Source organism: Loxodonta africana, chromosome 1 (assembly GCF_030014295.1).
Source record: "Loxodonta africana isolate mLoxAfr1 chromosome 1, mLoxAfr1.hap2, whole genome shotgun sequence".
NCBI lineage: Eukaryota > Metazoa > Chordata > Mammalia > Proboscidea > Elephantidae > Loxodonta > Loxodonta africana.
This window is the reverse complement of record NC_087342.1, coordinates 181,208,448-181,223,803: the sequence shown is the minus strand read 5'-3', so window position 1 is coordinate 181,223,803 and position 15,356 is coordinate 181,208,448. Positions and strand designations below refer to the sequence as shown.

General features: G+C 39.4%; 1 protein-coding gene across 4 annotated transcripts in view; it reads right to left on the bottom strand.

Annotated features, from left to right (window-relative positions):
- Positions 1-15,356, bottom strand: part of DSE (dermatan sulfate epimerase) — a 73,815-nt gene that overhangs the window by 21,296 nt on the left and 37,163 nt on the right. For 3 of the 4 annotated variants that reach the window (XM_003404272.4, XM_064290082.1, XM_064290090.1), the window contains one exon: positions 8,898-9,366. In XM_003404272.4, the coding sequence (XP_003404320.2) occupies positions 8,898-9,313 (416 nt within the window). In that variant the 5' untranslated portion in view covers positions 9,314-9,366. Of the gene's footprint in view, positions 1-8,897; positions 9,367-15,356 lie in introns of those variants that run through there. The other variant, XM_064290098.1, reaches the window with a different exon arrangement.

The following is a 15,356-nucleotide window of genomic DNA, read 5'->3' as shown; positions in this document are numbered from 1 at the left end:
GAAAAGCTTAGATTCCCAAGTGAAATAAGACGATTTATTCAATATAAGAGTGTCTTTGTGCTAGGTATATTAGCCCCTCAAGTCTCAAAGCGCAAATAGGATGATGGTGCTTTCAGTAAGTCTACATAAAGTGGGGGAGGCAAACAAACCAAGAATTACAGTGCAAGAGAAACATCCTGTAAGAGCTCTGCATGAGGTCCTTGTGACGTCTGAATCATACTGGCCAGGAATAGGGTAGAAGGTAGAGTCTTGGGGGTTCCTGGAATGAAGTCTCTCTTGAGCTGCATCTCGAAAATGCACACTGCTGGTCAGAGCACCAGGTAAGCAACCCAGATACTACTGCAAACAAATGAGCTGCACGAAAATCAATTATGGGAATTGAGGAACGAGGGGTCAGAAAAAATGTTACAGAGGAAGGGCAAGTTAAGCTGGACCATGAAGTCTGGATAGGGTTAGAGAGAAAACTGGGAGATAAGGGAGAGATGAGTCTGGGACCCCTGCAAACAGAGAGGCCAGCTCAGGATGGTCTACAAACTCAATACTGCCAATCCCAGGGCAGAGTTGAAAAGGCCAGTGCACATGGTCCAAGTGGACCACTGGGAAAACTGCACATCCATCCCCATCAGTGAGAAGCTTTAAAACAGCAAAAGCACTTTTCTAGACGAAAAAAAAAAAGACTTTGTAGAATCTGTAAACGCTAGATGAGGACTAATCTTATAGTGAGTGACACTGACCACAGGCTGATCTTTTTGCCCTCTGAAAATATTTTTGCCTGAAGTGCTCAACACACATTCAACAATGATATAAACTCTATTGCCAAAATCCATTCGTAAAGTAGTTAAGAGCGAAGAACAGTGTAAAGGAGAGAGAGGAGAAAAATGGCAAGATGTGTAGAGTGTGGGGCAGCTGTGCGAAAGCAACAGAACAGGTAAAAGGAGAAAATGGTGAACTTATAAGCATTAGCAGATATGGCCAGGAGGTCCTAGAAACTTTAACAAATACATACCAGAATACTTGCCAAAGAATTCTATGAACCCATTTAAGAATAACAGAGGCAGGAGGCTTTGAAAGTCACCTGTGCAGAGTCGGTGATACTAACAAAAAGGTGAGACCCATAAAGAGGACAGAAGAGACAGTGACACAGAAACGGTGTAAAAGGGTGGTGAACTATCTTTTCTCTCCCACAAATCACTCCTCCTGGATTCCCTGCCTCTTCGGGGCACCACTATCTAGCCAGTCACACGGGACAGAAACCTGAGTACCACTTTCACGCCTCCCCCTCCCTTACTATTTGAATTTTAATGCATCTCAGAATCACTCTGGGAGCTTGTTAAAACACAGATTCTTTGGCCTACTCCAGGAGATCCTGAGTCAGCGAGTCTGGGTGGGGCCCAGGGACTGTTTTTTAAGCATGGCCTACAAGATTCTGATAAAGGGATAGCACTTGGAGAAACACCAAGTGTTTCTAAAATCAGGGTCTGGGTATAGATTACATCTTAAACGTCTCTTAAATTCATTCCCTCTTCTCCCCACTCTCACTGTCTTACTTGTGGTCTTCATTTCCTTCCAACCAGTTTCTCTCTTCCTTATTCCTCCCCTACAAGTCACCCTACATGCAAAGCTCTCTCAACCATAGGGCTCCCCATTGCTTATGTGGGATAAGCAATGATCTGGTCCCTGACTACGTCTCCTCACTTTGCCATTAGCCAGGATATTGACACTGGAAAGGAAAAGGAAAGCTGAATGAGACGGACTGTGCTCCCTTAATGGATATGAAGAAGTGAAGCCCACTCTGAAGATGACCAAGGTAAAAGGAACCACCTGGTTTTATATGAGACTCCACGAGCACACTCATGTCATTGTTATTCTCTAGTTTTTAGAAATATCCATACGGCATTAGCAAGAACTTCATGTCAGCAAGACCCTGTATCTCAAGTGGTATTGGAATTGAATTTTACCCAGTAGATAAAGCTATCTTTTAAAAAACAACTGTGAGGCCATCATTGAAACAGAATACAAATATACAGGCAGCACTTCCCAACTTACACTTTCCCTCAAGATATGGGACATGGAATGTGCGAAATCTACATATCACATTTGCCAAGTTTTTATATTAGAAAAATTTGAAAGTCAGACTGTCAAGACTGTGGAACTTCATACGTTCATGTTACCTTTGTGTGTGCATGTGGGGGTGGGGAGTACTGATGTAGAACACCATCAAAAGGGGAAGGAAGATTCCTCTGGCCTTGTTATATACAGTTCCCTCTAGAAATTCTAAAAGCCTGTGTTGCATTTAAAAAGGCAACCAACCAGTTGCCTTTGATTCAATTCTGACTCATGGCGGCCTCATGTGTTGCAGAGTAGAACTGCTGCATAGGGTTTTCATGGCTGTGAACTTTCAGAAGCAGATTGCCAGGCCTTTCTTCCATGGCACCTCTGGGTAGGTGTGAATCGCCTTTCAGTTAGTAGTCAAGCACTTAATCACTTGCACCACCCAGGGACTCTTAAAAAAGATAATAAACCTACCCAGTGCCGCCGAGTCGATTCCGAGAGAAAAAAGACAATAAACAGCACTAAAAATGGTGGCAGGTAAGGGAGAACGAGTTATTTATAGTGACAAGTTGAAGTTCAGACCAACACTGAATCTTAAAGTCAAAAAGACAAACAGATTTCACAAAGAAAATTAACTTTGTATTTCTTCTCAAGTGTAAGACTATGGTTGTTATGGAGTTCCTGGATGGTGCAAATGGTTAACACACCTGGCCGCCAACTGAAAGGCTGGAGGTTGGAGGTTACCTAGAGGCACCTCAGAAGAAAGGACTGGCAATCTACTTCTGAAAAATCAGCCACTGAAAACTCTATGGAACACAGTTCTACTCTGACACGCATGGGGTTGCCAGGAGTTAGAATCAACTCCACAGCAATTGGTTTATAGTTGTCATAAAATAACATTATCATTAGAAAGAAACATTAAAAGTCCTCACTTGCATTTGAAATAGATGGAGAATGGTTTGCTTGTTAAGTACTGAACAATCACACTCTTAATGGGAGGCTGCTGGCCTGCATATCTGACTTCCCTTCTCCCCCAGCTCCTTCTCACACACTTCCTCCTGTCACAGGTCACATGGCCTCAATTCTGTGGACTTGCTCAATCCTGTCCATTAATAATGATGCTGGGAACAACCTGCTGAGTAAACTGTTTTCAAGAAGGGAAATCCCAATGGCCAGCTTCCTAACACAGGTGTTTCAGAAACTTTAAAGAACTTGATCTTTGTAAAAAGCCTGTAGTCATCAGTTACTTCAGCGTTCTAGTAACAGGGCATAACTTTCTCTAGGTCACAGAATGAAAGGAACAGAGAAAAAGAGGGGCAGAAAGAGGGGAAAAGATAAAAGAAAGGAAAAACATGAATGAGAATAAGCCAGAGGAATTGAGGCCTGGGTTTCTGACAGCCCAGCATTTGTTCCACTGTAATGGATTCCAGGTGCATTCTGGGGTACGCCTCTCAGTCCTCTCACTGTAAGGTCACGAGAGAAAAACGTGATCTTTTTACTCACAGTGCTGGCTCCACATGTGGGGGCTCAACTACATCCTCCCCCTTTGATTTCCAGCCCTCGCTTAAAATTTAAAAAAGCAAAAAGCCTGTGAAACAGCTGTAGGAAACTGCACTTGGAGCCTAGCAGGCGAGAGCTGAGAAAGTCTGTCACACTTTTCATTTTGGTTTGTACAGTAATGACACTGATTGGTTCATTTCAACATTCCGGAGGTTTTTCTCTTTTCATCTCTCTTTTTTTATTTATTATTTTATTTTGCAAATACACCTTTAGATGTCACCATCCAGAAGTCTGAATTCACAGGCAAGGATTTAATATTCAGTCTGCTGTGAATAAAAACACAATTACTTCTCTGTCCAAAGTTCAACTTCCTTTGTTTCCCTCAACCACTTCTGATTTCCTGTAGCTGACTGGCTCCAATGCAAAAGTGAAGTAATTTCTTTCCTCTGTAATTTATTTTCTGCCCGGTGATAAGCAAGCAAAAATACTATGAAGGGACAAAAAGGATCCACAACAAGTACTTCTCAAAAATGCAACAAAGACTTCTCTAGAGTGACAGACAGTAGGGAAAATGGAGTGCTGAGCATCAAGAAATATCACAAGTATAAAGCTACACGTCCATTCCTAATATTCTGTGTAGCAATAAACATTTTAGCAAAACCATGTGACAGGCACATAACACTAAGAACTTTAGATGCATTATTTCATCTAATTCTTGAAACAAGCTTGCATGGGAGGAATTATTCGTATTTTATAGATGAAGAGAGTGAAGTCTGCAGAGGTTAAAGAACGTCCCAAAGGACAAAATGGCAGAGCCAAGGTGCCAAGTGCAGATCTGACTCCAAAGATCACTATGCCACTGCTCCCCAGGGTTTACAATCTAGAGGAAAGCCCTGAAAAGCCTGTTGCTTAAAATGTGTGCTGAATAAAAATATTCCATCACCTATGGCTTAAACAATGAATCTTTTAAATGCATTCACCTTCCCAAATTACTAAATGAAATATGGTAAACTTAGCTGCATCTTTCTTAAGTGATTCAGGATCTGTAGTGCTTTCAAAGAGTCATCTGAGTTGAGTTTTTGTTTTGTTTTTAGCTATAGAAGATCAGCGCAAGAACTTGAAGAGTGAAATGTCAAGCTCACTGTGAGCCATCTATCAAGAGCCTGGCTTAAGATACACAATATACGGGGAGGCTGCTCAATGAAGAAGCAGTCATTTCATTTTTCTATATATGTAAAATTCTATTGAAGGATTAAGTTAGACCAGAAAAAAAAATATGGGCCTGGAGCTAAACTGTACTCCGCCTCTCCCACCAGTAGATACAGGTTTTAGTAAACCTCACTTTGGAAATCTTCCATTAAAGGATTTTATAATATTCATTCATTCACTCATTCATTCATTCAGCATAATTTACTAGGTGGCAATGCTGTGCTAAATGCTGAGAATACACAAGTGAGCCAAACAGACACAGGCCTGCTCTCAGTCTAGCCTGATGTGAAAAGTGGTGCCATGCAACTCATTACAAACACACCAGAAGGATGTTTCTGAGAAAGCTCTGTGGATACTTCATGGAAACCCCAGAAAAAATTTCCTTCTGATCTTTTGTTTAAGAGTAGTAACTCTTCTATTGTGCAACTGATCTGTTTTAATCTCATGGACACTGTAAACATCAAAAGTGAATGAGTTTACTTTCTTTACTGCCGTAAAACTCAGACTAAATTTGGGGCCCACTCATGGTACATAAGCTGCGTTTTGGCAATTACCTCATTTCTACAGCAGTCTGTGTCTCCACTCCCTTTCACCCCTCTTTTCTTTCTCAGATCCTTCTAATTTAAATATTTTATGTTTCCTTAGTCTTTTGGAGGAAAGATGGTAGGAATAAGTACAAACAATATGAAATATTTAGGAGACTAGAGTAATATGTATCAACCCCACCCAAAATAAAAAAAAAAAACTACCCTAAAAATGAATTTTTTTTTAAAAATCTCTTTTTAGTCTCTACTAAAAATGTGCTTCTGTTATTTTCCTATCTTAAAGTTTAAGCTCTGGATAAAAAAAAAAAAACAAAAAAAACTGATGGAGAGCTTTAGTTCTTTGAGTCCTTTTTTTTTTTTTTTTTAAAGCTGTGTTAGGGTCAAATGCAGAAAGTAACCCTTATAAACAAGGATATGCCACGTACCCACTGGCATAAGCAGAACTTGATTCATTGGCTAAATATCTTAGGTAATATTCCATCAAAAACAAATTCACTCTAAACAATAAAATAGACTTCCTTTTGTTATCAGCCCTGCATTTATGATCTCAGTTCATTAAACTTTCTAAAAATGATTGTATATTATGTTCTAATCCAGCTTTTCTGTAACACAGATCCAACAGCAATCCAGACCCTAGTTCTTGTTTGGAAGACAAGTTCTATTGTGAAAACAGTCTTAATTTAACTGTTAAAAAACAAAAAACCATTGATGATGCTGAAAATAAACTGCAATTATATTAGGTTAAAATAGTATCTTTTTTAATTTGATTTCTAGAACTAAGAACAAACTTAAATTACTCTGCTAATTTTATTGTTATCTTATAGCAGATGTGTGAGCATTAGCAGAAGAGAGGAGAACAATAATTAATTGTTATAATAATTACAGTACTAAAGAAGAAGTTTTCTATGTTGTTATTTTTCAACTACAACCATCATCATTATCAGTCTATCAGGTTCCCATCCTACTTTGTAGTCCATTATACCAGATAAAAAACACGTAACAAAATAGTATATATATACTTAGATGATATTTTCCATTTAACTTTTATTTTACAACGGCCCAATTCTTAAATAAGTGAATCTATAAATGTGACCTTTTAGCTCTTTATTTAGTAAATACTAGAATGAAATGAACTACATTCATAAATTTGTATGCAGGTGTATCTCTTATGTACTTCTTTTCATACCAGACAAAAGACACATCATTGTTACTTTCCTCCAAGCCTCCTTCAATGGGGTTACTATTAGATTCCTGCATGCATTAAAAACAAAACAAAAAAAAAGCCCAGGAGAACATGGCTGAAAGTTTTAATGGAACAAAGTCAAAAGAAACATTTTATGAGTTAAACAGGTGTTCAAGTTTTGAGAGCACTTTGAACAAAGGTGAGTAAAATCCTCGAATAAACTCCAGAAAGGATCTAAGTACTAGGCGAAATAACAGTAACGGTAATTATTATTATTGTTATTCTGCTTATTTATTGAAGGCTTACTGTGACAGGAACTGTGCTAAGTATTTATATTAATTATCTCATTTAATCCTTATAACAACCCAATGAGGTTTATACTGCTGTTATTGCCATTTTACACATGAAGACATTAAGGCTCAGACAAGTAAATCTGTCTGGAGTAACACAGCTGACGTAGTGGGGAGTTGGGATTCAAACCCTGGCCATGTGACTCCACCACTGGTGCTTTTCTGTTACACTAGAGCGTAGCATGATACAACCCTCTTAGTAAGTCATGAATGAAAACTAATGAAATCCCTTATTAAATGATCCTTAGATCAGAGCAGAAGAGGCAACCCTAGCTTAGCTTTCAAATAACCAGTTTGCACCCTTACCCTGGATGCAAATTACAAAAGTACTGAGATGTTTCTTCATCTTTGACTCCTTAGCACTGGCACAGGGCACAACACACAGCAGGTGCTCAATAAATGTGTGCTCATTACGTGAATAAACGAATGAACAGAATTTAATCATTGGCTTTCCAAAAGAGTACAAATGCCAAATGTATTCAGGAGTCTGATGAAGTCATAAAACAAAAAAAGTTTTTCTTTTAATGCCACAATGCAAATTATTTCTCTTTTGTAAATAAGAGCTAGTCTTTATTTTTCTGAAATCAACTATAAGTGAACTATATCCTAAGACAATGACGACAATACCCACAACATAATTCTTTTAGGGACATGACTATTTGAGCAATTTAAATAGAGGCAGTTGAAGTCCCTGAGAGGTACAAATGGTTAACACGTTCACTGGAGGTTCGAGTCTACCCAGAGGTACCTTGGAAAAAAAGCCTGGAGATCTACTTCTGAAAAATCAGCCATTGAAAAACCCTATAGAACACCATGAAAAACCCTATGGGGTCACCATGAGTCAGCGTTGACTCAATGGGCAACTAGTGGTAGCTGAACTATAAAAGCATCTAACATTTTAAGATGTTAGAACATTTTAACTTGTAAACAACTGATTATACTCAAACACAAATTCAAAATCTATGAGTCTAGGTGCTGGGTGTGGTAGTTTTTAAAAAGTTTAAATTTCCATAAAATCATTAAAAATCATAACCTAATAATATTGCCTGCCAAGACAAAAATATCCAAGTAGCTCAACTTTTTAATGCCAAGATCACTTCGGTAACTAGAAACCAGATGTAATAGTAAATTCTCTATTTCTGACCTTCCCAGAGGTCAAGAGAAAGAAGTCAACTGCTCAGCTCTACTAACTCATAGACTGGCTTTTTGGGTTACTGGATAAGGATATAGAGTTATACCTATTTTTATCAATATTGCCCCGAATAAAGTACTAGTCTTCTACTAAATTTCTATTAAAAAAAAATTAAAAAAATTTTTTCTATACATCTCCAATAATAAGTAATTGTGACCTTGTTGCAACTATGCAAAAATTATAATTTTTACTTGAAGTCATTTATTTTCCTTCTTTTGTCATGGAAGCAGTCTAATCTTAAGGAAAATACACACTTAGGTTTGTATTTATATGGCCTGAATATTTTATAATATAGTAATAATTTTTTTTTAATAAAACTTCACTATTCCTGTATAATTCTTAACATTATTTATGCTTAAAAATTTCCATGAAAAATGGTAATTCAGAGTTGCTTACTCTTTTATGAGATGAAACAGATGGGTTTCTACGGTAACTATCTTGTCATAAAATGCAAATAAGTCCTAACTGAGTAAAATCTCTTCTTGGCATAAGGCTTCGACTACCTTCCAGCCAAACAAAACCTAACACCAGTAGATGATGGTAATATATGCTTGTTCAACAAGGGGAAAAGAGTTATCAACAATCAAAATGATACTGTTTACTCAATTCAACAAATTATTTTTTCCTTGGTTGGGCTGTACCTAAATATTTTCCTTCTAACTTTAAACATGGAATTAAGTCTTACAAATCTCTGGACCACTCCTATGCTACTGGCAACTCAAATAACAAGAAACCCTCACCCCAACCCCCACACACAGAAACAAACAAATATGTGAAAATCTGCCCTCTGAGTTTTCATCTGAATATATATTTGTTTCTTTGAATAGTAGAGTTAATACAGTAAGAAGAAAAAGACAAAAATCTACCAACTAGGCTGCGCTGCCATCCTCTCCATATAGTCTTTGGCCATGTCTCGGGCTTCAATGTTTTCAGGATACAGCACACAGAACATTGCCAAGGCACCCAAGTTGTTCCCATAAATTTCATTCCAGCGGGCACTGTAGTCCTTGGGATCCCAGGGAGGGAGGTATTCCAAGGGGCTGGACAGCATGGTGTGCACAGCCTCAGTGAGTCGGGCTGCAATGTGCTCGTGCGTGCTGGCAGCCCTGAGCTGCAGCTCTGCCACCTCTGCCCTGGAGAAGTACAGCATTGGGTGGTTATCATAGTTGGCATTCGTGAAGGGAATCATGACTTCTGGGTTCTCGTCGGTGATGTAGGCTGATGCAAAGCAAAACAGATATATGAAAAACACACTGGGAGCCCCCCGTGTGTGAGTCCTCATCGTGGCATCAGATCTCCAAATCTCCAAGGCAGCCAAACCATCTTCGAAAGGTCCTACAAGAGGAAAAGAATATGTCAACCAAAGGGACAGGGCACTGCAGGAACTATATGGTAGGCAGGGATCTGAAATACATGATAGGGAGGGATCTAGCTTACTTTACAAAATTGATGCTACTAGAAAAAGACAAAATATTGAAAAATAAAGCTTACAAATTTAGATCTTTGGAATTCAACAAAAACTTGCACTAGGAAGAAAACAGTGCTTGAGAAAACTTACTGAAACCTATTAAGTTCTGGTTTTATAAAACTAAGGAAACACGTGTTAACACACCTAGCTGCTAACCAAAAGGTTGAAGGTCAGAGTTCACTCAGAGGTGCCTCAAAAGAAAGGCCTGGTGATCTACTTTAGAAAAATCAGCCACTGAAAACCCTACAGAGCAGAGTTCTACTCTGACACATGAGGTCATCATGAGTCGGGGCTGACTCGATGGCAACTGGTTAAGGAAACACGGTAAGTCAGACATGTATTCATTGTGTGAAACCAAACTTAGCCTTGGGAAAACAATATTTACTCAAAGTAGGGGGGAAAAACCGCTCCTTGGCATTCCTTTCACATTTTATCATGCAACAAAAGTTTACATTTTATTTTTTTAGATATTAAAAAACAAACTACAATGGTTAAAAGCTGGTGGTGAAATATCTTCTGGAAATTTGAATGGACATTGGGAAAAAAGGGGAAAATCCTGTATTTCTTAATATAGCCTCCTTCACTCTTAACTTCTCCCCTCCTCTTCCTGTCATTCTACATTCTCAAGCAGGGATTAGGACCAATATATCTATAAGATTGTAAGCATACCAGAGTTTATGAATCATGTTAAATATCCCCTTTGTGTGGGGCAAAGGTGGGGGCAGAGAAGATGAAGGTAGGGCAAACATCTGCCAAGCCCGGGCATCCCTGGGCTGACATCAGCAAGCGTGCAGTGAAACAGCAGACGCTGGGTCACTGGTACTCAAAACTGTTTGACACGTCTTCATTCAAAAAATAAAACCGCAGAGTTAAAAGCCTAATATGACGTGCATGCATTTCTTCCTTACTATTTGACACTACCATCTATTTTTTATTTTGCATATGGGATTTTGGTGTCTTTCAGTAAGTCAAAAATTTACACCAAATTCACACATTTTCTTAACTACTTTCCTTAAACGCTCCTTTTTCAGTGGCAGATTTGCTCACAGGTTAAAAGAACGTCTTTCAGATGTAGAAACATAAAAAAGAAAAAACCTTCAGCCAAGTCTGTGTCCCACATCTGGGATAAAGTAGGCATAAAATCCCCCAGAGGAAAGTCAGAGAATTCTTAAAATTCTTAAGAGGGGAAAGGTTACAGAAAGCAGACCAGAAAAAGACAGTTTTATGTAAATAATGAACAGTAGTTTGCAATTATTCAAAGGAAAAATTGACAGAGAAAAACCAACCTCCCAAGCTGATCACAAAGTATTTTTCCAAAAACTGCCTCATCACAGTCAGAAAAAAGAAAACTAAGAATTTAATAGAAAAAAAAAAAAAAAAAAAAACCAAACCCACTGCTGTCAAGTCAATTCTGACTCACAGCAACTCTACAGGACGGAGTAGGACGCCCCATAGGGTTTTCAATGCTGTAAATCTTTATGAAAGCAGACTGCCATATCTTTCTCCCTTGGAGTGCCTGGTGAGTTTGAAAAATTTAATACACACTGCAAACCAATCCACACTCTCACCTTGCTGAGTTTCCAAGAGAAAGGCACTACAGCATCACTAAGAGATGTTACCTTAAATTATGCTATCTTAAAGATTTCAAAACATGCTTTGGGCTACACATACAAAACTCAACAGCATTTTAAATTTATCTCAAGAGGAGAGCTTGTGATGAATAAAAAAATATTTACTTAGCCATGCTAAATAAGATATATGAAACAGAAATAACTCTTGGATTGTACCCGTATCATATCTAGCACCCAAAGCTTCAAGGCAGCTGGCTGGTTCCTTCAAGGTCAGAGACTCAGCCAAAAGAAACAGTCTTCTGTGGTTATGTCTGTAGAAGGGTGTGGTCTCTGGCAACACAGAGACATGGCGAGGCTGAAGTAATGCTCAGCCTCCTGGGCCCTTACTGCTTGCCTTTTTCAGAGAACAATACTGCTAACAACATTTAAAAAAATCAAAACAAATTCTGTATATATTACATCCCCAAAAGGCTAAGATTAGGTGCGGTCATCAATGCAGTTAGCATGGCGGGGGTTTTAGATATCCAGGGTGAAGATGGGTTAGGAGTTTCTCCTTCAACTGTCTCCTCCCCCCACACATATAGGATTGAAATCTTCCCTCAACTTTCAGTTTCTGAGTGTGTGGGAGCTCAAGTTACAGGTGGGGGGGTGGGGGGTGGGGTGGTTTGAGTACTGGGGGAATGGATGAGAAGATATGTGGAGACTAGAATTTCTCCACATTGTATACATATTCCCTAAAGGTAGCTAAGACTAATTTTTGTTATTATTATTCTCTTTCTCTTCCCCTACGCATAACTCCCTCCTACCGAGAACCCTGTAACTGAGGTAGCCAGGTCTGCTCCAAAGAATCCCTCACAGTGTAGGGTCTACGTGTCTACCCTGACAAAACTCATACTATGCTTCCACTAATGTAGGACACGCCTGAGTATATTTAAACAAGAAGTGTTGATCGTAAAGCACAGAACCTCATTAAAATGCTGATTTGGGAAAGATGCCATCTCGATGTGCCAACTGTTACTGAAGGTGCCTTGGTTATTGCTTCAAATTCACATGAGGCTGACAGGACAGAAATGTTATGAATTACTGCACATTTAAAATAATTCTTGTTGGGATGCCATGTGGGCCAATGCAGAATCCAAAGAAATTCTGCAGAACAATCATCTACAAAAACTGCCGGAGGAAAGGGACCACGGCAGCACAAATCACGTGTTGCCTTCCTCACGTTCCACTCAACATGCCCAGCTCTCCTGTTCTCCCAGCTACTAAGGCCTTTGTTGATCCAATCAAACAGTTTATTTCTCCTTTATCTGGCACATACCTGTATCACACTGGACTGTTTCAACTGTTTACGTACCTCACAGAAGGTGAGACCACAGTTTCATCTTTATATCACAAGGCTTAGTACTCTGTCTGGCATATAAAAGGCAGCTCACAGATGCTGAGTGAACTGGACAAACTCTAGGGCTTAGGAACCTGTAGAGTACAGCCCATCACTAAAGTGAGCAAAGAAAAACCATGTTCCCTCTTATTTGAAGCTGAGACAAGTTTGGGAATTTCCAGAAAAAAAATTGTTAGCAAACTAGGGGGGAAAACACTCACAAAGCCTAGAAACTCACAAAGCTTAAAAGCTATTCAAGAGTTTTCTCAAAGAAATTAAACTTAACTAAAGTATAACACATTTGCTTTAGGCTGATAACCTAAAAAAAATCAAAAACAGAAACAAAAAAACAACCTTTGCCATGGAGTCAATTCTGACTTATAGCGACCCTACAGGACAGAGTAGAGCTGCCCCATAGGGCTTCCAAAACTGTGAATCTTCACAGAAGCAGACTGCCGCATCTTTCTCCCACAGAGTGGCTGGTGGGTTTGAACCACTGACCTGGTTAGCAGCTGAGTGCTTAACCACTGTGCCAACAGGGCTTCTTTTGATAACCTAAAGGTAGACCTAATTCTCATCCACCATTTTAAACCTGTTTAGAAAATTCTACTGAAAAGCCCCTATTTCTTTGGATTTCTCCCTTCACCTTTAACACTGTCTTATCACTCTGTAAAAGGGGAATTAAAATTAAATGAAAGTGTTTCTCAAGATAATTTTAGGTGGACCAAGGATGGATATGTTTTAATGCTAACTTTATGTATTTATTTCAATATGTATTAGGAAAAATTTTAACTAGCACATCGACCTAACATTTCAACAAATAAATAAAATTTCTGTTTTAAATACATTTAAGTTTAAACAAATAAAGGTGATAAATGGATATGACAAAAATTGTTGAACGTGATGCCTGAATGACTAAAGTTCAGGAAATGCTGAAAATACTGAGTGAAACAACAGCCATTAAAACCTAATGAACTAATTAGACAGTAGGTAAGAACTACTTTAGGTGAAGGAAAAGACAGCACACAATACAGGGGAGGTCAGCACAACTGGACTAAACCAAAAGCAAAGAAGTTTCCTGAATAAACTGAACGCTTCGAAGGCCAGTGTAGCAGGGGCAGGGGTCTGGGGACCATGGTTTCAGGGGACATCTAAGTCAATTGGCATAATAAAATCTGTTAAGAAAGCATTCTGCATCCCACTTTGAAGAGTGGTGTCTGGGGTCTTAAACGCTAGCAAGCAGCCATCTAAGATGCATCAATTGGTTTCAATCCACCTGGATCAAAGCAGAATGAAGAACACCAAGGACACATGGCAATTACAAGCCCAAGAGACAGAAAGGGCCACGTGAACCAGCGACTACATCATCCTGAGACCAGAAGAACTAGATGGAGCCCAGCTACAACAGATGACTGCCCTGACAGGGAACACAACAGAGAACCCCTGAGGGAGCAGGAGAGCAGTGGGATGCAGACCCCAAATTCTCATAAGACCAGACTTAATGGTCTGACTGAGACTAGCAAGACCCCAGTGGTCACCGCCCCCAGACCTTCTGTTGGCCCAGGACAGGAACCATTCCCGAAGCCAACTCTTCAGACATGGATTGGACTGGACAATGGGTTGGAGAGGGATGCTGGTGAGGAGTGAGCTTCTTGGATCAGGTGGACACTTGAGACTAGGTTGACATCTCCTGCCTGGAGGGGAAATGAGAGGGTGGAGGGGGTTAGAAGCTGGTGAAAAGGATACGAAAAGAGAGAGTGGAGGGAGAGAGCAGGCTGTCTCATTAGAGGGAGAGTAACTGGGAGTGTGTAGCAAGGTGTATATGGGTTTTTGTGTGAGAGACTGACTTGATTTGTAAACTTTCACTTAAAGCACAATAAAAATTATTAAAAACAAAAACCTAATGAGCTTACCAGAATAGCCAAGCCCAACCCTCCCACTCCATCCCACTTCCCTAAGACAAACACATACATACAAAATACACACACACACACACACACACTCACACACATACAATCTTAGAGAAGCAAATCTGCGCTTTCACATGTTTATGGATGATCTCTCAAGCCATTCTCCCACTAGCCTATTGTGTTCTAAACAGAGCAGAGTACTGCCAGCTCCCCTAAATATTTAGGTTGCCTTGAGCCAGTTCAAGAGCAGGCATTTTCAATATGGCAAACCCACATGGTATCCTCAGCCACCAACTTTACTAATACATACAGTTATCTCCCATCTTTTAAAAGTTTGCTTTACGCCACCCCTTTTACAAAAGATCTACATTAGAACCTGTTTTCACTAACTGAAAAAAATCTGAAGAGGATATTTGCTTTTATGAAAAAAGGCAAAAAGTGGAAATAGTGTTCAGAGTTTGTTTTTCAGATGGCCTTTGAAGCAGCTCCTTCCCTGAGAACTACACCCACCAACTTAGCATCAAGTTGCCATAGGTTTGTTAGTGTCATTTTAGGTTTTATGTGTTACTTATTTTGGGATCTGGGAACACTCAAAAATTTATCCCATATAAATTAATGATAATTGCGTCTTTGCTTTACTTCATTTCAGCTTCTGAAAGGTTTCACAGGAACACTCTACTTTCAGATAGGAGGGGAAACCTGTAGTTTATCCATAATTCAACTCAGGATTTTTCTGAACGACCCTACTAAGCCTCATTTCCCCTGAAGTTCTTCTATTCCTTTTCTCTTCCACTGCAGTACACTAAATTTGACAATCCAGTTTTCCTTCCCATTCATCTGTCTCACAGGATACAGCTCATCCCTGAATTTGGTAAAGTGGGGTCAGCAAAAATGAGGAAAACCCTCAATGAGATGGACTGCCACAACAGCGTACTCAAACACACTAACGGTCATGAAGGTAGCACAGGACTGGGCAATGTCTCATTCCATTATACATG